This window comes from Polypterus senegalus, chromosome 17 (genome assembly GCF_016835505.1).
Source record: "Polypterus senegalus isolate Bchr_013 chromosome 17, ASM1683550v1, whole genome shotgun sequence".
In the NCBI taxonomy this organism is placed as follows: domain Eukaryota; kingdom Metazoa; phylum Chordata; class Cladistia; order Polypteriformes; family Polypteridae; genus Polypterus; species Polypterus senegalus.
Genome location: NC_053170.1, coordinates 90886382 through 90910954, shown reverse-complemented (window position 1 = coordinate 90910954; position 24573 = coordinate 90886382). Strand labels below are relative to the sequence as shown.

The 24573-nt window shown below is 40.5% G+C and overlaps 2 protein-coding genes across 6 annotated transcripts in view; both read left to right on the top strand.

The window, feature by feature from the left end:
* The window catches only part of st6galnac2 (ST6 (alpha-N-acetyl-neuraminyl-2,3-beta-galactosyl-1,3)-N-acetylgalactosaminide alpha-2,6-sialyltransferase 2), a 45263-nt gene extending 43417 nt beyond the window's left edge, over positions 1-1846 (top strand). For both annotated transcript variants that reach the window (XM_039739606.1, XM_039739605.1), the window contains one exon: positions 1523-1846. In XM_039739606.1, coding sequence (XP_039595540.1) covers positions 1523-1693 — 171 coding nt within the window. In that variant the 3' untranslated portion in view covers positions 1694-1846. The remainder of the gene's footprint in view (positions 1-1522) is intronic.
* Positions 1847-5060: 3214 nt separating this feature from the next.
* Positions 5061-24573, top strand: part of tmem94 (transmembrane protein 94) — a 63501-nt gene continuing 43988 nt past the window's right edge. Inside the window, exons 1-7 of one of the 4 annotated variants that reach the window (XM_039739261.1) lie at positions 5061-5305; positions 12606-12817; positions 13657-13776; positions 15303-15430; positions 18233-18369; positions 21277-21479; positions 24167-24318. In XM_039739261.1, the coding sequence (XP_039595195.1) occupies positions 12794-12817; positions 13657-13776; positions 15303-15430; positions 18233-18369; positions 21277-21479; positions 24167-24318 (764 nt within the window). In that variant the 5' untranslated portion in view covers positions 5061-5305; positions 12606-12793. Of the gene's footprint in view, positions 5306-12605; positions 12818-13656; positions 13777-15302; positions 15431-18232; positions 18370-21276; positions 21480-21613; positions 22863-24166; positions 24319-24573 lie in introns of those variants that run through there. The other 3 variants (XM_039739262.1, XM_039739263.1, XM_039739264.1) reach the window with 3 other exon arrangements.

The following is a 24573-nucleotide window of genomic DNA, read 5'->3' as shown; positions in this document are numbered from 1 at the left end:
AGTATTTGTCATATCAATATGCAGTATATTTTGGGCCAATGTTATTTAGAAACAAGAGGGCAACAACCTTACCAGTATTTTATTGTTCACATTTATATTACATTTATTTGCATAGTGGACACTTTGTGTAAAAGTGACTTACAAATGGAAGTCAACATAATCGAGTAAACATCAGTCTGGTGGACTGTTTACGGACAAGGGTACAAAATCCATCCTTGCAAGTGATGACCTCAGAAAAAAAAAATTACAAATTCAGTTAGACAGAAATTCACCAAACAAGAGTCTTCAAGCGCATCTTAAACTGAAGGAGTCAACAGTTTGGATGGAAGTGGGCAGCTCGTTACACTAACTAGTAGCTATCCATGAAGAGTCTGGAATGAGATTTGATATTATGCAGAGGATATATCGCCAGATATTGGTCAATGGCAGATGTGAGTGGTCGAGTAGGAGCATGACGTCCTCAGAAGTACCTCCATATGTATAGGTGTGAACTCATTGACTACACTACAGGTAAGCATCAAGGTGTTGAACTTAATATGTGCTGCTACAGGATGCCAGTATAATGATCTGAAGAGGGGAGTGACATGTACCTGCCTCAGGTGGTTGCATTTTGAATCCTGTGGTCACACATGCCAGTACTCCTTCCAGCAGAGAGTTGCAGCAGTTTAGACATGACAAGACCAAACACTGGACCAGGAATTGGGCTGCATATTCGGTCAGATACTGTTTGATTCATACAGAGTGAATATCCACGACCAAGAGACTGTTACAACATGGTCCCTTAAGGACAGGTGGTCATCGATCATTACCCAAAGATTGTGCATTGACTTGGCGGGTGTTAGCAATAGTGTACTAAGCTGAAGAGAGAGATGGTGCTGAATAAACTGGATGAGCTGGGATAACCGGAGATTCCATCTTTGTTAGGTTGAGCTGGAGATGGTGTTCCTTCATTCAATTTGTAGTATCAGTGAGATACGCAGAGATCCTAACTGAAACCAGGTCAAACTAGGTTGCCTGGAATGGGTGCTATGGACAGCACTGATAAGAAAAACTGAGACCTGTTGGTTTTGCAAGGGGAGTTTCTGTGTGTTGACCCACATGCCTACCACCTGGGTACATATTACTTAGTTGATGTGTTCTTTAAAAAGTACAGAGTATTTAAATATTCAGACCCCCTTCATTTTTTTACAGATTTTGTAAAATGTGATATTTGTTTTTCATTTTTTAATAATTTTTAGTACTAATTTAGGAATTTGTGAAAATTCCTATAATCTTATTTTTGCTTTATTACTATTGAGTGTTGCATGATGGAGTTGGAGAGGGGAATGAATTTAAATGATTTTAGCACAAGGTTGTAACATCAAAAATATGGGGTGAGAGTGAAGGGGTCTTTCTGAAAGCCCTACCATCTGACAATACCAAGGTAGGAAACTGCATCCATAGCCTTGTCCTGGTTTCATGGGATGTTGGCACTGATAAATCACTCTCTTCTTTTTTTTTTTTTCCTCCTTTGCCCATTTAGGTTTCTGCATATGGCTTTATCACGGACAACTTTAGAAAATTTTCAGACCATTACTATGACCGTGTGAAAAGACCACTCGTTTTTTATGCAAACCATGACATGCAGCTTGAGTCTCGCTTCTGGAAACTTCTCAATTCTCTGGGAGTGATGCGGCTCTATCAGAGACCCTAGGGGGGGAAAATGGGTGGCATTTAAGGAGTTCTGTCTGCATTGGAAACTGCAGTTTTATTTTTTAACTATTTTTTTAATGAAATGGACATTGAGTTCACGGTTTTGTTTTTAAGTGACTGGTAAGGAATGCTTTTTTTAATTAAAAAAAAAAAATGAAGTCTTCATTTTGTTTCCTTTTTTCCCCCAAAGCTGTTGGTACATACCAAGTTTGAATACAGTTGACTTAGGGCAGGTGATGTCTGGACTAGTTTGTAACAATACAAAATTCAAAAAAGTAGCAATGGCAGGTTTCACACCCTATGCTGAAAGAAATCTCACTATGGCATGTTCCAGAATGGTGCAATCCTGCAGCAGAGTGTCCATGTTCATTTGACCCTGCAGCAGAGCACTGCGCTGTGCGTGTTTGATACACCCATAAGCCATCTCGTACTTTCAGTATTGCGTCAGCTTCTACCCATTGTGGCTACCACATCATTTTTAAAATTGCCTTTACTTTTCATTTACCGTTGTATATAGTCCTAAATAATGCATCGGATGTGTCCATGGGCTTTAACAGGCTCGGTTTGACAGCACCCCCGCCATCCTTAGACTCTCTATGTAGATGAGAAAAAACCTCCCCAAAACTCATAGGAGGAAAAAGGAAGAAATCTTGGGGAGGGCAATTTAACTCTTTTTCAGGGCTGATGTTGACTTTTGTCAAAATTCACGAGTAGAGGACGGTAATCAGCTATAAACTGCAACAAAACTCACCCTTACGTTTTAGATTGACTCTCTTTGCTAGAAGGAAAGTTACATAGCTTTGTTGATTGAACCTCGATTCCCTACACGTGCAGGGGTAGCGAAGAGTATACAGCCTGGAAAATAGCACCGACATCTGGCGAGAGACCAAAGCGAACGTGCAAAGCAAAATACTCGGTGGACGTTTTACGTAATTTTGTTGAATAGGACTCTGACCTGTCGGACTCTGATCTGGAGATCGGATATCAAAAGTGAGGTACCAGCATCATCTCGATCGGTCCCCAGCTGATCGTGGTGCTGAACGCTTTCGTGTAGCTGATGCACCTACAGCAGCGTTTACCTGGGAGGACCACCACTTATGATGATAAGAGGTACAAACCATATTGCATCACACTGCAACCGTCACCACCACCCACCTGCTGTGCGAAGACAGCCAGGCAGCCAGCCCACCGTGTATTCCTGTTGGCAAATGTCACCAGAGATGCTGAACTTGCGCCAACGGCAGCCACAGCACATAGCAACAGATGTATAATGTTGACGTATGTGTGAGGCCATTGCTTTGTGTGCTTTCCATGGAAAAATATTCAACCCTCAAAGAGTTACAAAGAGAGACCACTTTCCAGGTAGGCCAGTCATGTAATAGGTCCCAAAATGGTATGCGTACTGGAGAGAAAACACAAATGTGGGTACTAGTTGTATTCAATATTTGAAAATAGATCTTCGTCTCAGTAGTGGAAGACTTCAGGATTTCGACAGGGCCAGCCTGGCATACCTCCACCGGCAGAGCATTCCATAATTTAGCAGTGTAAGCTCTGAACGCCATCCCACCAGTTCTGTTATGCTTGGTTCTCAGTATGTTGAACAGACCATTGTTGAGAGACCTCAGATTGCAAGTTGGAATGTAGACTGAGAGATGCCCTCAAAATATAGGCAAGAGCAAGACTGCCTTACACATGGATCGCCTGTACTTTAAAATTGACGCATCTACAAACTGCTGGATATGTCACATTAGGTGACTGCGTGATGACTTACTAACACAGTTTCAAATTTACAAGGTATCACAAGCTCGCCCTTTTATGTGACAGCCAATAATTTACTGCATGGTGGAGATCGTGTCTATGCAAAGTGTTTACAGGTATGGTGAGTTCAAACACAATCTGGGCACTTTTTTCATTCTCTTGTGGTACATAAAGAACAAAGCATCAGACAGATGAGTTTCTGTTCCGTTTGTGAGGCCCAAAATGCCCACTTTTTTTTTTTTTTACAACTCATCACGCTGTATTACTTTGTGAAATACTCATTTATTAAACCAGCCTTAAATTGTACAATGGTAAGCCTGTTTCGATTCTGTCATGCATTTATAAACCCCTGTTCACCGGATGTACCATTTATATCCCCCTTTCTTTGCACGTTTTGTTGCCTTTTTTCATCGAACTTTCCTGCTCTTTTGTGGATGCCAGATGACGTGATGTGTGAACATACACTGCACAATTATAAATGGCTAAATAAATTACTACTTGATGGAAAGAGTAACAATAGTGCATAATGTATTTCTGGACCCTTTCCTTTTTCAAGATGGGGATGAACAGTGGACAGAAGCTCCTGCTGGTTTTCTCTGAATTGGTCTCCAGGTTTAGCTGACCATGGCACAGAAAAGGCGCCATTTTTGGGATGGCTGGTATGACTGAATTTTTTTTTTTTTGCCCTGGTCCAACATCCTTTGGTGTGTAGATGGTCCTGGAGGTTCAAGAGCGCACACACAATGGTGTCTTCAGCAGAGCAAACCACTGTCTGCAGAGCCTTATTGGTTTCCAAACCAGGTGGTAGTAAGTCCTGGCAGAATCTAGAAAACCTCTCCAGGAGAACTGAAGAAAAGGCCTGAATACTTCAAGGAATGAGAGATTTTGAGGTTTGTTTTTCATAAATTTTCCAGACCTTTCTAAAAGCATATTTTCACTTTGTCATTATGGGTTATTGAGTGTGGATTGACTAGCAAAAATGGCAAATGTGTCCATTTAAGAATAAATCTTCTATACAATAAATGGTGCATAAAATGAAGGGTCTGAATCTGTTGCAACTGTGAAGTGTGCATTGGGCTTGGTAAAACTCAATTGCAGTTTAACAAAGGAAACTGTCTTATCGCAAACATTGTGAAAATTTAAAGTGGCCCCAACATAATTTAATGTTATGTGATCATTAAATGTTATACATATTCCCGTGCTTTACAGTCAGGAACTTGCTAAGGTTTTCAGTGACTGTGACTAATGGACCCAGATTGAGAATATTTATATATTATCATATACACTGTTCATACTGTTTTTTGCATAAGGAACTGGCTTACATAAGCTATACGAATGAGCAGCCTTATCAAATGCTTTACCTCCGAATAGCTGGAATTGTTCGTTAGGTTTTTTTTTTTTTGTTTTTTGTTTTTTGGCCTTACTTTCTCACGCTGTCACCAAGCGTGACTCCAAAATCCGACGAGGTTATTCGCTCAGCTGACAAGAGAGCCACCGCGGAGGAAGTGAGGGCACGAAGGCACTCAGCGTCACATGTAGCTGAAGAACTCGGCCTGCTACCCGCCCTCACGCTTCGTCCAGTCATTTTTGTCATTGCTAAATTCCTCGGAGAAGCAGCCAATGAGAAGCGATTTTAATATGTATGCCACGGGTTATACGGCGGCTGCCACTAAAAATGATGGCCTCTAGCTACTGCTTGTAAGTTAATACGGTGCGGAAACGGCGAACAGAAGTGTTTGGCAAAGACAGCGGCAACACGGTGAAGAAGAAAGGGCAGACAGGCCCTAGGGCAAAGGAGGGGGAAGCGGACAAGTGCCAGCGGTGCCCGGTACAGGTACTGGCGACTGTTGTACAGGTAGGAATGATTCAAGTCCGTGTTGTCACGTTGTGGTTTGAGTGCCGAGAAAGTGCTGGCGTACTCGCGGTGTTTGTAACAAGAAATGTCTTCATGGTTCTGGCGAAGTCGGTAGGGCTCGTTTTTTATAGCCATTGTAACATGGAGGTTTGAAGTCGGTCGTGTGTAACGCCCGGCGTACACCTTCGGTGACTCTGTGCTGGCAGCTCGCGTATACCTGAGCATCACGAAGCGCCGCATCTTCAAGACGGCAGGTAAATGCGAGGGGCAGCCGTTGTTCGAGCGGTTTCTTAATGTGCAGCCGGAGTCCTTTAAGTAAAGAACGAACGTGTCCGATAATAGATGCGTACATTTATACTGCTTCAGAGATTTCCTTACACGAAAAAGGTGAAGGTTATAAAATAGATGGCTATGAGCCAGTGAGGGGCGTCCACTAACCCATTGCGGCTGTAATAACACATTTTGCTGGCGCGTGTGTGTGAGTTTTGCGGCCAGTTCTTCCGATTTTCAGAGGAACTTCGGACAATTTCAATAATAATACTAATATAATAAAAATGATTTAAGCTTTTCGTGTAAAATCAGCAATTTTGGATAACTGTCATCTGACAAGAGCGTCGGGAGGTGACCACGCCCCCTTTCTTCACAATGTGAAAGATCCATAAAGGAACTTTTCAGGTGTATGCAACATCAAGGAATTGAATTTTACTTTGAATCAGTACTAGTTCGAATGAAAGCCGTTTCTGACGCACTTAGTCTCGGGTCCGGGGTCTGCTGGAGTCTATCCCAGCGCAGGTGCCTACTGAGTGCAAAGCTGCAGTGCCTTCCAAAACTGTTCAGGACCCCTTTACCTTTTTTCAAATTTTGTTATATGTCAGCCTTTTGCTGAAATCATTTAAACTAGTGGAAAACGTGGACCCTCGGATAAAAAGGAATTGGAAAACAATTGGATCGAGATGAGGGCTTGAAATGGAAAGATGTTAGGGGTCTTTCGTCTTTGGAGTAAATGACTAAATCTGTTTGTGGTGGTGAACAGGGGAGCAGTAGCATTTGATGCTAGAACATTATGGTGTCATTGATCTCGTGTAAGTAAAATGAGTTTAGAAGTACATTTTTACTTCCTGAACCTGTCTGCCCACAGTCTGCGGTTTTTGGATTTTCTTCTTCATGAACTTGTCTCATTTGTAATCGTTTGGCTGTAAGGATTGTTGGCATCAATGAAATTCTTGTATGTTACGAAGCAAATGTGGAGAGGTGTCTTTTTTATTTTTCAGTTTTGTCAAAGAACTTCTTTCAGATCTGTGATGTAACCAGAGAGTGGCTTTTGAAGGGGTGTAATCTACCAGTATAATGTTCAGTTTGATGTCTTGGGGGATTATCAACAGAGGCTCCCTTGGATGTAAAAGAAAAGGACCTGTTGATACCGTGTATGTGTTTTGTAAATAGTGGTGTCTTGCACATCTTGTGGAAGTTATGTGTTTCAGTAGTGACCTAGTGCTCATCTTACCCTCATCAAACAATACACAATACCCCAGAAAAGACCATTTAAAAACTTTATGCAAATTTATTAAAAAGTAGAAAATTTAAGTATTCAGAACTTTTCCCGAGTACTTTACTAAAGCCCCTTGGGCAGCAAATGCAGTGGTGTGAAACTATTTCCCCCCTTCCTGATTTCTTATTCTTTTGCATGTTTGTCACACAAAATGTTTCTGATCATCAAACACATTTAACCATTAGTCAAATATAACACAAGTAAACACAAAATGCAGTTTTTAAATGATGGTTTTTATTATTTAGGAGAAAAAAAATCCAAACCTACATGGCCCTGTGTGAAAAAGTAATTGCCCCCTTGTTCAAAAATAACCTAACTGTGGTGTATCACCCCTGAGTTCAATTTCTGTAGCCACCCCCAGGCCTGATCACTGCCACACCTGTTTCAATCAAGAAATCACTTCAATAGGAGCTGCCTGACACAGAGAAGTAGACCAAAAGCACCTCAAAAGCTAGACATCATGCCAAGATCCAAAGAAATTCAGGAACAAATGAGAACAGAAGTAATTGAGATCTATCAGTCTGGTAAAGGTTATAAAGCCATTTCTAAAGCTTTGGGACTCCAGTGAACCACAGTGAGAGCCATTATCCACAAATGGCAAAAACATGGAACAGTGGTGAACCTTCCCAGGAGTGGCCGCCGACCAAAATTACCCCAAGAGCGCAGAGACGACTCATCCGAGAGGTCACAAAAGACCCCAGGACAACGTCTAAAGAACTGCAGGCCTCACTTGCCTCAATTAAGGTCAGTGTTCACGACTCCACCATAAGAAAGAGACTGGGCAAAAACGGCCTGCATGGCAGATTTCCAAGACGGAAACCACTGTTAAGCAAAAAGAACATTAGGGCTCGTCTCAATTTTGCTAAGAAACATCTCAATGATTGCCAAGACTTTTGGGAAAATACCTTGTGGACTGATGAGACAAAAGTTGAACTTTTGGAAGGCAAATGTCCCGTTACATCTGGCGTAAAAGGAACACAGCATTTCAGAAAAAGAACATCATACCAACAGTAAAATATGGTGGTGGTAGTGTGATGGTCTGGGGTTGTTTTGCTGCTTCAGGACCTGGAAGGCTTGCTGTGATAGATGGAACCATGAATTCTACTCTCTACCAAAAAATCCTGAAGGAGAATGTCCAGCCATCTGTTCGTCAACTCAAGCTGAAGCGATCTTGGGTGCTGCAACAGGACAATGACCCAAAACACACCAGCAAATCCACCTCTGAATGGCTGAAGAAAAACAAAATGAAGACTTTGGAGTGGTCTAGTCAAAGTCCTGACCTGAATCCAATTGAGATGCTATGGCATGACCTTAAAAAGGCGGTTCATGCTAGAAAACCCTCAAATAGAGATAAAGATGAGTGGGCCAAAATTCCTCCAGAGCGCCGTAAAAGACTCATTGCAAGTTATCGCAAACGCTTGATTGCAGTTATTGCTGCTAAGGGTGGCCCAACCAGTTATTAGGTTCAGGGGGCAATTACTTTTTCACATAGGGCCATGTAGGTTTGGATTTTTTTTCTCCCTAAATAATAAAAACCATCATTTAAAACTGCATTTTGTGTTTACTTGTGTTATATTTGACTAATGGTTAAATGTGTTTGATGATCAGAAACATTTTGTGTGACAAACATGCAAAAGAATAAGAAATCAGGAAGGGGGCAAATAGTTTTTCACACCACTGTACATCCTGGAACGTTCTTTAGTTTGACACAACAAGCTTCACACACCTGGATTTGGAACCTTTTCTGCCTTTCTCCTGTGCAGATCTACCTTCGGGCTGTCAGGTTTTCATGGAGACCATTGGTGGACAGCTATTTTAAGGTCTGTCCAAGATGGTCGGTTGGGTTCAAGTCTGGGCTCTGCTGGACTACTCAAGGGCATTCACAGAGTTGACGCTAAGCCATCCCTGTGTTGTCTTTGCTTCTTTCATAGGGTCGGTGGCCCTTCGGAAAGTGAACCGTCTCTACCCACCATGATGTTTTAGAGTGCTCTGGAGCAGGTCTTCATTAACAATATCTTTTGACTTTGCTCCATTTAGCTTTCCTTTGACCTTCACTGGACACCCAGTCCCTGATGCTGCCACCACCATGCTTCACTGTGGGAATGGCATTGTACAGGTGATGAGAGTGGTGCCTATTTTTCTTCACGCTTCGAATTGAGGCCACACGGTTCAATCTTGGTCTCATCAGATGAGAGAATCTTGTTTCTCGCAGTCTTGAGTCCATGTGTTTTGTGGTGTCATTGTTAGATAAGTCATGGCTTCTTGTGATGCTGTCATTAAAAAAAGCATATTAAAAATTGGGTGCCATTAATTATTGCTTACCCATCACAGCAGTTGTCAGCATGGGCACACAGACTTTAGACAAAAGGCAGTCATGTGAATTAATTAATACAAATGGCCACTTGTGGTTTCTGTTTCCTCAGATATTTCCTCTTACCTTGGTCTTTTCTTCAAGTAACATGTCTAAACGGCTATCACTGCACAGCCTTCTTTTTATTAGCGCTGTGGGGGAGACCCATTTCTTAAAGATCATTGGCCAAAACGAGGCATACATAGTACAATGACAAGAAAAAGTACATGAACTCTTTGGAATCAGCTGGTTTTCACATTTTATGACCAGTTAATGCAGATCTGATCTTCATCAGAGTCACAAGTCTAGTCAAGCACACTATGGTTAAGCTAATAGCACACACACTTCTACTCTTTTATGTCTTTATTGAAGACGCCTTCAAGCAGAAAAAGTAAGTGAACCTTTGGATTTAAGAACTGGCAGAACCTTCTCTGGCAGCAATGACTTCCACCAAGTGGTAGCTGCAGGTCAGACTTGCACAATGTTCAGGTGGAATTTTGGACCATTATTTGTTACTGAACTGCTTCAGCTCCGCCATATTCTTAGGTTGTTTGGTGTGACTGGCTCTTTTGAGGTCATTCCACCGTGTTTCATATTGAGTTCAAATCTGAGCTGTGACTGGGCCACTCCAAAAGATGGGTTTTTGTTTTTTGAAGCCGTTCTGTAATAGATTTACTTTGATGTTTTAGGGTCATTGTCCTGCTTCATCACCCAGCTGTCACCCTGAAATTATCCCGTTGGATACCGTAGGAATTCATTTGCCCCTCAATGATGGCAAACTGTCCAGGCTCCGAGTCAGCAAAGTGGCCTCAAATCATGAAGCTCCCTCCACTGTAAATCTCTGTTGGGGTGAAGTTTTTATGTTGGTATGCGGTGTCGTTTTTGTGCCATAATACAGGTGTGTGTTCTTCCTGAACAACTAAACCGTAGTCTCATCAATTCACAGCAATTTTTCCCAATAGCATTGTGGAGTGTTAAGATGCTCCTTGGCTCCTTTTTTTTTTTTTTTTAACCCCAGAGAGCACAGTTTCTGTGAGACGTTCACCTATTCCAATTGTTCCCTTAAGCCTTTAGCTGCTACTCTTGGGAAACCTCACTGAGCATTCTGTGTTGTACCTTATGAGTTATCTTTGGCTGGTGCCAACATCTAGGTAGAGCTGCCACAGTGCTAGACTGTCTCACTTTGTACACTGTTGGTCTAGCTGTGGTCTGACAAATCTCGAAACACTTTGAGTTGGCTTTAGGCAGATCAAAATTCTTGATGGTTCATATTCTGATATCTCTTTTCTTATAAGTCTTGCTTCAAATCATCAAATTCTTCTTCTGAATAGCAAACTCTAGATGCATGAGTTTTAAAAAAAAAAAAAATATTGGTTTAAATATTTGTAAACCACACTTCCTGTCTTGTTTCATTGGTTAGACTGCAGGTTGGCTGACCCCTGACTGTAATTGGCTTTTGTTGAAGTCGTCGGCCTCAGGTTCGCAGACTTTTTCAAACCTACACTGTGAACCCACTGGTATGAACAAGAACAATTCAAGAAATTGTATGCTATTAGTTTTAAACCAGATTGTGTTTGTTCATTTTTGGCATTTAGATGAAGACCAGTCTATCTTATATATCTATCTTATCTATCTTATTTATCCTATCTATCTATCCCTAAAAGCGTAACGATTTTATGTGATTCTTTAAATCGGGCTTATTTTAAACCTACATGTATATATTTGGTATCATTCTTTTCAGAATTTATTGAATTTTAATGTGATGTTGTTAGATTTTCAGACTCTTATTCCGTTTTTGAAATTATAAACTAAAAAAATATCGAGCTCGCATCCCGCGAGATGAGACTTTGTGTCAAGAGATTTAACCACACCCAGGGCTGGACATAAAAGACAAAGAGTAGGGCAGCTGCTGTACAGGCTTTTAAATGTTTGCAGTGCAGCACTGGATGCAGATCATGGGGCACGGCTGCAGCAGGCCAGCAGCTGATCGAGCAAAGAGGAGGTAAAACAAAAAAAAAAAGCTGTATTTGTTTCCCATTATATCGCCATTTAAGAGGGCGGTTTTGGAGGAGCAACTGCATCTCCTTGGGGTGTATTCAGCCCCCCTCTTCACAATGCGAGCGGCACAGACGCGAAGTGGCTGGTGCATAGCGCAGGCCGGTGGGGTTGGCGAGCGAAGCAAGCAGGGGAGAACCCCCTAGTTTTATGATAAATTTATACATACATATCGTTATTTCCCAAAGGGGTTTCATGCACGTTTTCATGCCATTATCTGTATGCTAATTCAACAGAGAGGCCATACTCGCTAGTTTTACTAATAGCAGTTATAATCTGCATGGCCCAGTGTACCACCTAATTGCAGACCATCTGGTTTGCAAATGTCAAAACGTCTCACACTGGTTGAGAGCCAAACGGCCCCAAGTCCTTTAAAAACCTGCCTGGTAAGTTGGACATTCAAGGATCTAATTAAGTAGTCTTTAATTTCAGTTCCCATTTGTCATACACACGACAAGTTGCATTAGTTGGACACTAGTCAGGAAAGGCTGGTGTCTGAAGCTGTGAACATTTATGCATTTTACATTAAATGGTTTTATTGATGTAAAATTATCAATTTGTACTTCTAACAAATATAATCCACAGCTAATGTTTTTTAAACTAATTTCAAAAATTCGTAGAGTTTCCATTCCACCCTATAGAAATGAATGAGTAGTAACCAAAGGCAGTTAAACTTTTCCTCAGGCAATGCTGTATCCTCACTGACAAGTGAAGTGCACGTGGGCTTGCTGGGTCCTGGTTTAGCACAGATTTGGTGAAGGTACGGTGCATGTTGGCTTTGATCTGTGAGGGTGAGATTTTGCAGTTTGAAGTGGTGTGCTGCTGCATTAGCTTTAGATCCACGACCCAGGTTCCAGCCCTAGCCTGGGCTCAGTCTGTGTGGAGTTTCCATGTTCTTCCCAATGGCTGCATGATTTTATTTTATTTTTTTTTCTTCAAGGCGTTGCATTTTACCAATCGCATCCAAAAGATATGCAGCTTAGGTTACATAGCTGCACTTATCGACATCCACTCTTGCAACAGGACTTTTATGCTTCGCGATGGATTGATGTTTAGCTGGAATTGGTTTCTGTGTTGTGCCCATGGCTGCCATAATACTGTTTTGGTGTCTTCAAACATAAAGCTGAATGAAACAAGTTCTGAAATGGATGTATATAGATAAATGTTGAGGATAAATATAAACTAAAAAATCTAGTTTCTCACAGCCACGAATTACATAAGAGGGTTCAGATGAAGGATGGAATCATAAAACACTACAGCTGATATTCTAGTAAAAATACAGTGAACAAATGTGTGGCTTATTGTTCCTTCCATTGGTTTATATTTGTTTCTGTTTTTAATTTTAGACTATGAAGGAGGGTGGGATGGATTCACTGAGACTTTTATGTTTTCAGTGAGATTCATTCTGGTTCCTGCTTCCGACATGTGAGCACAGCTAAGGGGCCAGTTTTTGAATCTCCAATGTATGCTGGATACCAGTGCAGCTCTTCAGTATTAGTGGTGTAACACAGCATGTTCCCAACTCTACCATGTCATGGAGCTGCAGGATAAAACCCAGGTAAAACATATCATCTTTGCATAAAAACTTTGTCAAAGTACTGCCAGCTCAGCAGCACCGCTGCATGCGTCTGTCCCTGTGCAGGTTTCTCAGCATGCATTAACTCTTATGTGTCGTCCAAATGTAGTTTTCAGGGAGTAAATCTACTCCGTTACATCTAATGAAACAATTCACCAAGAGATTCAGTGTTTAAGGTTCCGGCTTATAAACCCGAGAACCTTGTTTGAAAGGAATGTGCTCAAATGATTGATAATGTTGTTTTTCCCTCAATTTTACCCCTAATCCTTCCCATCAGCCTCATTGGTTTTGTTGACTAAAGTGGACAAATGTTGCTAATCAGCTGGTTAATCTCTGTATTCTGTGTTTGATGTGTTGCGCTCTGTTTGGTACTAGCTGCTAAAATTGACTTGGCATACTTTAAAGTTACAAGCATCCAGCTTTTATATGTACTGTATATATTTACTTAACTGAATTGTATTACTAATCAGCCTGTATATTTCACATATCATATTGCACTCTTGTTTCCTTTCTAGTGACTGTTGTGATTATAAATAATGTTAATGGAATTACATACAATAACATTTGATTGAATAGTTGCACCATTTCCAAAGCAGTTAATTAACAATGACTTCTTTCTTCTGGACTATTAAAGCATTACATTTTCCCCACCAATTGAGTGTCCTCCAGGTGTTCATTACACTTAAAGAATTATATTTAATGCTATTTCACATTTTGCAATTTAGAACCTCTCTATTCTAAAACTTAACAAGCATTAACATATAAAAAATGTGTGTTATCGCAGGTAATAAACTTTTTTTTTTTGTTTTTTTTTATTTAAGGAGACAGTTCCAGTTAATCTGGGTCTGTCTACATGGCAGGCTCTGACTATCCTGAGAGATCAGCTCTTTCACCTTCTAGAGCAGCAGCAGAAGCTACACAGGAGGAAGACCAGTTGGAAGGTGCATCATGGATTGTGTTTGTTAAACAGAATTTAGTTAAGTCATGGTCGTTATTGGCATATGTACTGATAACAATTATGCTGTTACAACATATGGTCAATCATTTATCCAAAATCAGTTGCGATCCAACGTGTTGCCTAAATTGAAATGTAATGTCTATTCAAGTGATGTATTTAATTTTGGCATCTTTTTATCGTGTCATATAATTAAAAGCAAATCAACAAAATGATAGATTGCCTTTCACTACGCCACACAGTTTTTCGTGTCCGCTTACAATGCAATACAAAATAATATTGCATTTTAGTTCATGACCACAGAATGGTTGTCATAACCAAAACCAAAGATAACGTATTGCAATTTGCTTAATAACAACTCAAGTGAGATATGATGTTATTACATATAATTGTGTGTGTGTGTATATGTGTATATATATATATATATATATATATATATTGTCCAAAGCACACACGTTTATTATGGTTTTCAATATTACACGGCACCTCACAGTGCCCTAATCAGCCAACTCAGTCCCTTCTTTCCTTTAGTCTCTCCGTACTTCTGCTGCCTTTACTCCCAAGCTCCGTCTTCTTCCTCCCAACTCCGGCTCGTCTACTGGAGGAAGGTGGCCTCTTTTTTATAACAACCCGGATGTGCTCCAGATGCTCTGTGACGATCTTCCGACCACACTTCCTGGTGTGGCGGAAGTGCCGCATGAGCACCTGGAACCACTCCGGATGTCCCTGGAATTTCTTCCAGTAGCACTTCCGAGTGTGGCGGAGGTACTGCCATCCAGGGCTCCGCAATACCCCTGGGCACCCCCTGGTGGTGACCACGGGCCACATTAGCTCTGATCCCGTGGCCCCCACGCAGACCAGGGCGGCTGCCCTCTCATGGCCCAGGGGAGGTAAGGTCTCTCTCGCGGTCCTTCCAGGCACAGTATATGTATTGACAAATAACCATACATCTCAGGTGGTTTTGGTGTATTGATCTATAACTAGCCTTGAATTTGACCGTGGGAGGAGGCAGATTTGTGGAATTTCTCACAGAATAAAAAATCTTAAGTAGAATATTTTTAGAGTGATCATGTCTGGCCAAAGCTTATATTTCTTGTCCTGTCTTTGTAGCCGCTTCAGGTGCTCTAGCTTTCCTCCCACATTGAAAGATGTGTGTGTTGGGTTATTTAATAATTTCAAATTAGCCTAATGTAAGTGACTGAACCTGCATGCACAAATGTGTCCTGGAATGGACTTGTGCTCTATTAAGTGTTTGATCTAACTTTGCACATGATGATGTTGGGATAGACTTCTGCCCACCTCATTGCAGAGTTAATTTTAGCAGGTTCAAAAATGGACGGATAGGTAAAGGATGTTAAGTGGCATTACATGTCTGTAGTGCACTTTTTCCCTTAATTGTATCATCTCTTTATTTTCAGTGATTTAATTAAGTGAGTAGGTACAAGTAAGACTAGAATAATTGTGAAATACAGAAAATAAAAATGAAACTGACAATGATCTCCTATATTGCAGGAGCTTCTGGGATGGCGCTTTCTTCATCATAATAACCGTTTCTCTAGCTTCCATTGGCCTGGTGCTTTATTGATGTTGTTGGCCGTCATCCTACTGTTTTGCTGTCATGGAAGCCAACCACAAGGAAGGTAAGGGGTTCCTTGTCTCTTTCACAATCAGTTTTGCAATGGTCTTTATCTTTTTGGATGTACATGGGTGCAAAAGACACCTAGCTCTACTGGTCTTTTGTATCCACACTAACAACAATTCTTTTTTGGAGTTACTTGCATTCTAAATACTGAAAGTTAAAGATGTTAGCAGATTATACATATAACCCTTGAAAGGGAATTGGTTGTTTATTTTCCATATCACAAGTTATGCTGGATTTTTGAAAATCAGTATTTTTTTCTAACATTTGGATTTTATGATTTCGAATGAGTCAAATGTTTGCTGTCTGTCTCCACCTATTGAGCATATTGAGGATTTCTGTGGAAAACGAGAGTAAAATTTCTTTAAGCTATCAGACATGCATCATATAAAGACAGGTGGGAGGAAATTTAATTGCAAAAATTGTTTGGTCTGAGTTGACTAACCCTCAAACCACAGTGCGTTTGGTTGTGTGAGCGATGGGCAGTGCTGCACAGTGTTGAGAGCTGCTGTCTCACCATTAACCTTCATTTACATAATCTTAGCAAGTTAAAGACGTATTATGTTTACGTCAAACTAGTTGCACAATGTGACATCCAAGGGACTCGCTCCAGCTGGTCCACATCTAACCCAGGCAAAATGAAACCGGTTTAGTCGTGGGGTCGACTCAGTGTTCATGAGAGCTGACAACTAATGAATGCTCATCTGGAAGGACAGTGCATATATTTCAACCAATAACGGTGCACTGCACGATACTTTGCAGTGAATACACTTGACCTGAGCATTCCTAGTTTTCCTCCTCTTTCTCTGTATGTTTACCATTCATTTGCTCAGAGGTTGATGTGCTTGCTGCTTCCTGAGCAGCTCTTCTTTTATCCACCTTAGCGGCTCGCTTCTTCTTCTTTCATTGGCATCTTTTTGCGTTAAAACTGATTAAGTCAGTGTTTATGTTGCAATTACAGTATGTTTTCTTTAATTTTTCACTTAAGCTGGCACTTAAGTCTTCAATCTGCCTCAAGAATAATTTAAGATATGAAGAGGGTATGGGAAGTGATAGCAAAGGTGGTAGGGATGAGAACGACGCCCGTATGCATGCGCCGCACAGCCACCCTGCTGGCTGCTGCCGAGAGTGGATTCTACAATAAAATTAAAAGAGGAATAGCCTTAGAGGTCATTAGAGGTGAAAGAGGATAGTAGACATCGCGTTGTATATGCGTACCAAATTTCAGGTCAATAGGTGAAATGGTTTGAGAGCTACAGGTGATTTAAAATCCTGAACAGACAAACAGCCACGGTAGCATATTATATAAGACTGGCCAACCCTCGGCGTATCATACGCCGCATAATCAGGCCGGTTTTTTAATGATTTTTAAGCACAGGGAGAAAATTAACATTTGAAAAATCGGTAATGTAATAAATCAGCAAGAAAAGCAACATTGTAACAATGCACGGAACAAACCAACATACAATTGTCCGTGCGGCGCTCAGGCGCGGAGGTGGAACGGAACAGGAGGAGAGGAGGACGACGTCCATTCTGCTCCCTCCGTCATGCTAGTGTGCTGATTTCTCGTTCAGTATGCACTGCCTGCTCATGTGCCCACATCCAACTCGTCACTCGAGTCGTCGTCATCTTTGCACAGTCCAGATGCACCTGTGACTCACATAGACTTTTCATTGCTCTGTGCGGTTTTGGCTGTCTTTCTATATATAATCCACCAAGACACCCGACCACGGTAGTAGCGAGGTGGGAGGGGTGTGTGTACAAAGTGCTGGACCATCTAAGAAGACGCATATTTGTCGCGGATGGGAATTGCTGTATGTAGCGTGTAAAACAGTTTGCTATGGTGCACACGGTCGTGCGTCGTAACCGAAAACTTGTTTTTTTAAAGACTGCTCACTTCATTGTGTTTTAACCTCAGTTGTAAAGGAATGTTTTAAGGATCCCATGGGATACCCCTCGCAAACCGTTTTACACGCTGCATATGGCGATTCACCTCTGCGAAAAACATGCCTCTATGAACAGTCAGCATGGGTCGGAGGTGGATGTTGCCTCTACGACAGACGAATATAAATGACGCCGTCTTTTTTGTGTCATCACGTCCGAGTTGGTGGGCGTGGCTCTGCGAGTTGTCGTCGTATCCAATGGTCTTGGAGTTGGTGGGCGTGGCTCCTCCCTGCGTGCGCCATAGGTGTCTCACTTGTCGGCGGCTTAGTGAATCCACGCCCCTTCCGGCGTGCTTTCCATGGGTGTCTTGCTTTAGTGAATTATATATAATATAGAAGATGATGAGGAATAAGGAGCAACCATGTTTTGGACCACAAACAGAAGCAACGCTTGTCTGTCTCATGTTTTATGTACCACAAGAGAATGGAAAAACAAAAAAGGGCGTAGATTTCTGCTGGACTTGCTGTAGCTGTTAACCCTTTGTACAGCGCTAGCTGAGTCAGGCAGCATGCTACCGGCTGTCACAAAAAGGGATGAGCGGGTCTGTGCTGGAAGATGGGCATGCAGTCTGTAAGCGTGATGAGGCCAGAGGTTTTTAGTCATTCAAATGGACATGGTCTGGTGATGACATCACCAACAGCAGTCAGCAAGTCTGATGTGCCCCACAGATAAAAGCAGTGCAGTTTGATATCCGCTTCAGACAGGCAGGAATTATTGATTAATTGCCTTTCACATTAGGCATAAACTACTGAAAAATGTCACAGCTTTGTGTTCTCTTTAGCACTGATTTCATATTGTTGTACTCCCCCTTCCTCAAAAACAGTGGATCTGATTCACTTTCATTTTTCTCTCTCTTAAGCCAGGGGATTGAAGTTGTTAATGCAGGAGCCTTGCTGATACTGCTGCTAGTAAACCTTTTTCTGATTGGAAGGCAAGAATGGCTGAAAAAAAGTGAGATTGTTCGTCGCTTACAGATGATCATTAACCAGCTGAATGGTATGTACGTTTTCTTCCCAATTTCTGTTCATCCACAAATTATTTCTGGAATTCATTTAGAGGTTTCCTAAACTGAATGCTGCTTTCTTTTTCAATGCAACCGTGATACATTTTCACACACAAAGAACAAAACTATTTTTTATTTGGAAGAATATGAAACTAGAAACTTTTTTCAGATTGGGCTGATAGTGTATGAATCCGCTACTTAACAACAATTTATAAAGTCTATTAATTCTGGCTGACACTTGCTAACAAACAGACCACTGGAACAGCAGTTTTGGGCCAAAAATTACAGGATGTCCTTCAGCAACTGAGAGCAGTGCCTAATTGCTGTGATGGAGTTTTTTTAGCATTGTTTTTCTGTATTTCCCACAGTTTTTTTTTTTGCTAGGCCAGGCACCCAACCAACTCGAAAATTGCTGCCAGTTGTTTTTTTCTTTTCCCTAAACAATTGCATCATCCACAGACATCTTGTACATGACCAGTCTATAGTTTTTCTATGCTTTTGACCAGCATCAGGGTTATCATAAAGCTGTATTAGTTCATACCAATGTGCGCAGTTGAGTACCATTTGCTGTGCCAGTAAAAGTTCCTCTATTTTGCATTTTTCATTTTGCTGACTGTGTGCTCTGCTGCTGCCTTATAATTAGCAGAGATATTAGTAATTTTGTTCTTTTTAATAACGCATTTTGAGTACAGGAATGTATTTCTTCACTTTTATTACCCAGATTGGATTTGTGTGACATTTTTCACTAAATGCAGAGTTTACTCTGTGTTTCTTTGTTAGTGCATATTTGTTATATAATTATTGCCAAATATTTGACTGTGCATCTCTAATCTTGGCAATACTGCATATTTCATGCCACTTATAGTGAATTCAGAAAGTATTCAGGCCCCTTGTTTTTCTGTACAGTTTCTCTTGTAGATTTAATTTTAATATGATAAATTGGCCATTTTGCACCCCAATCTATACTCAGTAACCCAAAAAAGACAAATTGAAATAATGTTTTCAGAAAGGTTTACAAATTTGTTAAAAATCAAAAACTGAAATCTCTCATTCACAGAAATAGTCAGACTTTTAATTGAGTACTTTGTCGAAGCACCTTTGACAGCTTTGAGTCGTCTTGTCTCTACAAGCCTTGCACACCTGGATTTCGGCAGTTTACTCCATTCGTCCTGGTAGATCAGGTATCTCGAAGTGCATTAGACTGACTGGGAAATGCCTGTAAACTGCCATCTTCACGTCTCTCCACACATTATATATCATATAAGTCGGACATTTAGCATGACTACTCAACGACTCTCTGAAACTCATACCAAAGCCACTCTAGCCTCATTATCATGCTGAAAGGTGAACTATAGTCCCACTCTGAGGTGGTGTGCACTCTAGGGCATGTTTTCTTCAAGGAGCTTTCTGTATTTGGCTGCAGTCTCCCTTTCCTTGCCATGATTCATTGTAGGGATGGTATTAGGCAGGTGATGAGCAGTGTCTGGTCTTCAGCAGACATAGTGCTTGGAGTTCTATACAAAGAGTTACATTTTTTGCCTATCAGAGTAGTGTTGGATCAGAACAAAAATTTTGACTTCCATATCGATACCAGCTTTCAGACCTCAGTACCAAAACAGTTCAGAAGTAAATAACGGATAACTCATAAACCCCCTTTTTCCCACTCCTGCCACCCTGGTGTGCCATACCATCATGCCACACTATACATCACTTCCCTCATGGTAATTGTGAAGTCTCAATTGCATCAAAGCAGTGTGTCTTTTTCTTTTCATGAAATCTACAAAACGGATGTTTTTCAACATATACAATAGCAAATGACAGGGCTGAGAGGAATGTTGACACCTACTTCCCTAACTAAGGCCCTTCTTGCCCAGTTACTAAGTTTGGCTGGGTGACCAACTCTTGGAGGAGTTCTGGTGGTTTCAAACCTCTTCAATTTCATAATTATTGAGGCCACTATGCTCCTGCGAACACTCAAAGCCTTACATGTCTCAGCATGATTGCAGAGGTCTACGTAGCTTTTATGGCTTGGTTTTTGTCCTGACATGCAGTGTAAATTGTGGACCTTATATGAAATGGCGTGTGCCTCTCTAAACAATGTCCAATCAATTTAACTTGCCACAGATGAACTTCAGGTTCTTGGTGGATCTGAAGGATAATTAAAGCAAAAAGAAAGCACCTGACCACACTTTGAAGTACCGCAGCAAAGGGTCTGAATGCCTATACATTAGAGATTTCAGTTTTTCATTTTTTAATAAATTTTCAAACCTTTCTGATAATGTATTTTAACATTGTCATTATGAGTTATTGAGTGTAGACTGAAGGGAAAAAATGGTGACTTTATCCACTTAAAGTAAAATCTGCAACAAAATAAAGTGTGCAGAAAGCGAGAAGGTCTGAATACTTTTTGATTTCATTGCACATTTTGCTGAATTGAACCGAGGATTTATATTCTTGTATTTTTTTGTAAATGTCACTTTTTACAGTGCTCTACAAATGGCTTGTGTGGTTCACTTTATTTTTCTGTCTTACTGTGTTTTGGTGTTACATTTATTAAATGCACTTGGGGTACTAAATATTCTACACTTGTAGTGACCAGTGCTTACTAAGAGTGAATTTGTAAAAGCCATTTTGTGGCACCCAGTCAAAGATGGGGTAACAGAAGAACGTTTCTAGGCAAGGCCTGAGAATGGCCTCAACGAGCTGAGCTGCTACATACAACATACACTGGGTGGGGTAATGCGCTGTATCTCATCAGTATGAGCTTAAGAAGCTGGTGAAACTGTTTTAGGGTAAAAAACGCATTCCTAGTTCCAGTAAAGGAAATAGGCAAGCATAGAGCTAGTACTGAAGAGATGTGATTGAGTAACATGGATTTTGATCCCGATTGTGTCTGACAGATACTCTCGGCAACACTAAAACTGTGAAATGGCCTTCCTCGCTCTATCCAGACCTCTACATGCCCTCTTCCACATCCTGGTCTTTGCACTGGGCCTACAGGGACGGTCAGCTTGTCAATATTCCTGTGAGCCTGCTTGTGGAGGGGGATGTTATTGCACTGCGGCCTGGGCAGGAGTCCTTTGCATCTCTCCGTGGCATCAAGGTATGTGGCGATCTTCTAAGGTTACAACTTTTTCTGGCTCTTGAATATTTGTTAGGAGGTGTGCAACACAAAGGGCTTTTTGAAGACTTTGTGATTTGATCCTGCACCATTTCTTCACAAGCATATAAACTGTTTCAGCTCATCATAAAATGTCTTGAATGTCTAAATTACACTGTATGCATAACAGTTTGTTTTGCTTAGGTTTTATTTTAATTCTGATCAACACATTTAAAGTAAAGTAGCATATGTTTTCTTATCACGTAGAACAACAAAAGGGTCTTACATCTGTCATATTATTGTGATTGTTAGCCTGGGTAGTCTCTTTTCTTCATTTGATACATTGTTGAAACTCTGCACAACCCGTCCTTGTTTGCTTCATAAAGCCTTTGGATATACAAACAAGGTATTAAAGGTGCAGCACAGGAATGTCAATCACCAAGTGTCCATAGTTGTTGAAGATAGCTTGTGCTGAACCTGATTATTTATTACCTCTCATCCTACATGAGCTTAACTGCATTGAGATCTGTATTTCTCATCTTTTGTAGCCTTGTGATCCCCCACTGTATTATTCTGCTGAAAAGGCCAGCTTGCAGATGGGTGCACTAATGCTTCCACACTCTCTTGGCAAGGCTAGATCATGACTAAAACATACTGCCAACATGAAAAAGAGTTCATTAAGGACTGCAAAAACTGGATTGTGTCTCTGTATTTTAAACAATTAGAGCCGGGCTTTTGGACTACATCCTTGGGGTCCGCAGTGGCTGCAGGTTTTAGCTTTAATCAATTTCATAATTAGAACCCATTGATTACTAAAGCAATATGTTTTTGGGCTTAGTTTCAGTTAACCTGTTTGTTACAATTCATAACCCTTACCTGTCTTTTAGGTTTAAAGAGCTGCATTAGGGTTTTAATGTTACCTGTTAGCATGCTTCCATTTAAACCCCTGTACATGCATCCTGAAATATCTGTGTTAGTACAATGTTCTGAAATAAAATGAGAGGGAGAAGGGAAGGTTCTAAGAGGTACAAATCTTTTCTAGTCCACAAAATACATGGATAAAGTTCTCAAAAAATGAAACATTTACAACATATTAAAGATTTGTCTTGGAAGAATGAAAGCACTAACAAGCCATAGAATTATATACAAAGTTTCATTTTCTGTTAGACCTGGCATCTGAAATTGGTTGGAATGAAAACCTCCAGGACCTTAATTGATGACCCCTGCATTAAATCAAGGCTTTTGAAAAAGGGGTCATACAAGCCAGAAAAGAAACAAACAGCAACGGAAAATGGCTAAGCAGGACTAGACAAAGCTTCTAAGTGAAGCATACCAAGAAATGCAGTGACGTCATTGACACGCAGTCTTGCAGATATTACGTGCAAAGTAGGAATTCTTTTTTGTTTGCCCCAATACGCAATAATTAATTGAATTCAGTAAAAATGTTATTCAAAAGTGATAAAGCATGCTGTATATTTGCAGAAATGCCCATAAACTGGTATAGTGTGTACTTAAAATAGAAATTCTAACTTTAGTTACATTTTATATGGTGGTTTTATCACTACTCCGAGCACTTTATATAGTCAGTAGGGGAGCCACTGTAACCACCACTGATGTGCAGCAGCCATTTTTGTGCCAGTATACTCGCCACACATTAGCTATTGCATGGTGACGAGGTGTGAGACAGAGTTAGCCAAAAAGGGACAGGCATTTTTTGGATGTAGAATGGACAAAGCTATGATGGTCAATTTAACCGGGACATTCAGATCAACCGTATTGTTTTCAAAGGATGCCAACAGATCTTTTATGACCTCAGATTCAGAAGCTCAGCTTTGTCTTCTCTAGAGGACAGCACCCTCCCCTTTTCTTTTTACAGCATCACCTGATGGCCTCAACAGAAACCTGACCTTTTTCTTGATGGTCTCCCATCCAGGTACTGGGTAGGTCCAACCATACTTGGTTTCAGGTGGATTACCTGTTCTGAAGCTTCATACTTTAAGTTATGAATTTTTTTTTATATAGTCTTAACATAGTATTCCCAAAACCCCTTAATCCAATTCAGGATTGTAGAAATATGATATTTTAACATTTTGTTATGTAAATTGTGTAAATATTTCTTTTTGTTAATTATGTGGATGGTTTTCACCACTCCCTGCAGAAGTAATCCTCAAGATATTAAAATGGTGATTTTTTTTTTTTTTGTTTGTTTGTTTTGTTTTAACTACTAAAGGACATAGTGTTTTTTTTTAAACACTATGAAGGACAGGTTTCTAGTATTACTTTAAATTGGCTTATCTTCCCCTGAGCTTGACATGCATGCTAATGAAGAATGTTTTGTGATTTAATTTCATCATTGCCGCTAGTAAAGTTTTCTTTTTCCTGAACTGTTCAACGTAACTCACTTTTACATTAATTAATTCACAGCCTTAGCATATCCCTTACCTTTGATGAAGTAGAATACATTTGCATTAAAATATTTTCACCATTGGGCATTTAATATTACACCTCTGTTTTCAGAATTAGTTTCTTTTTCATTTATTTTTAGTGTATACATCGTTCCTTAAAATTTTATAAGCAAGAAAGTTCATTTTCACTAAACTGGTCAATAGAAAATGAGGCATATTTATGATAGTAAATATATATTGGATCCATTTCTGCTACAGTAATAATACTGTACATATTCACCACAGGATGATGAACATATTGTCCTTGAGCCAGGAGACCTGTTTCCTCCTTTTTCTCCACCACCTTCTCCTCGTGAATATGAAAAAAAAGGACCACAGGACCCTCAGCAGTTCCGCCTGTTCAGAGTAGTCAGAACTCCCATCATAGACAATGTCAAGTAAGTAAATGCTTAATTCCATTTATGTTCATTAAGTACAAGAGCATAAGGTAGGAACCAGCCTAATTGCAGGGCACATTTGCATACCCACCCATGGTCAGCCTCAGACGGAGTGAATTTAGAGTTGCTTGTTAAAATAAAATGTGTGTCTTTGGGATGTGGGAGGAAGATTGGAGTACCCAGTGGCATATTCATGCACATACAGGAAGAACATTCAAACTCCACACAGAGTGAATGAGCACAGTGTTCAAATCC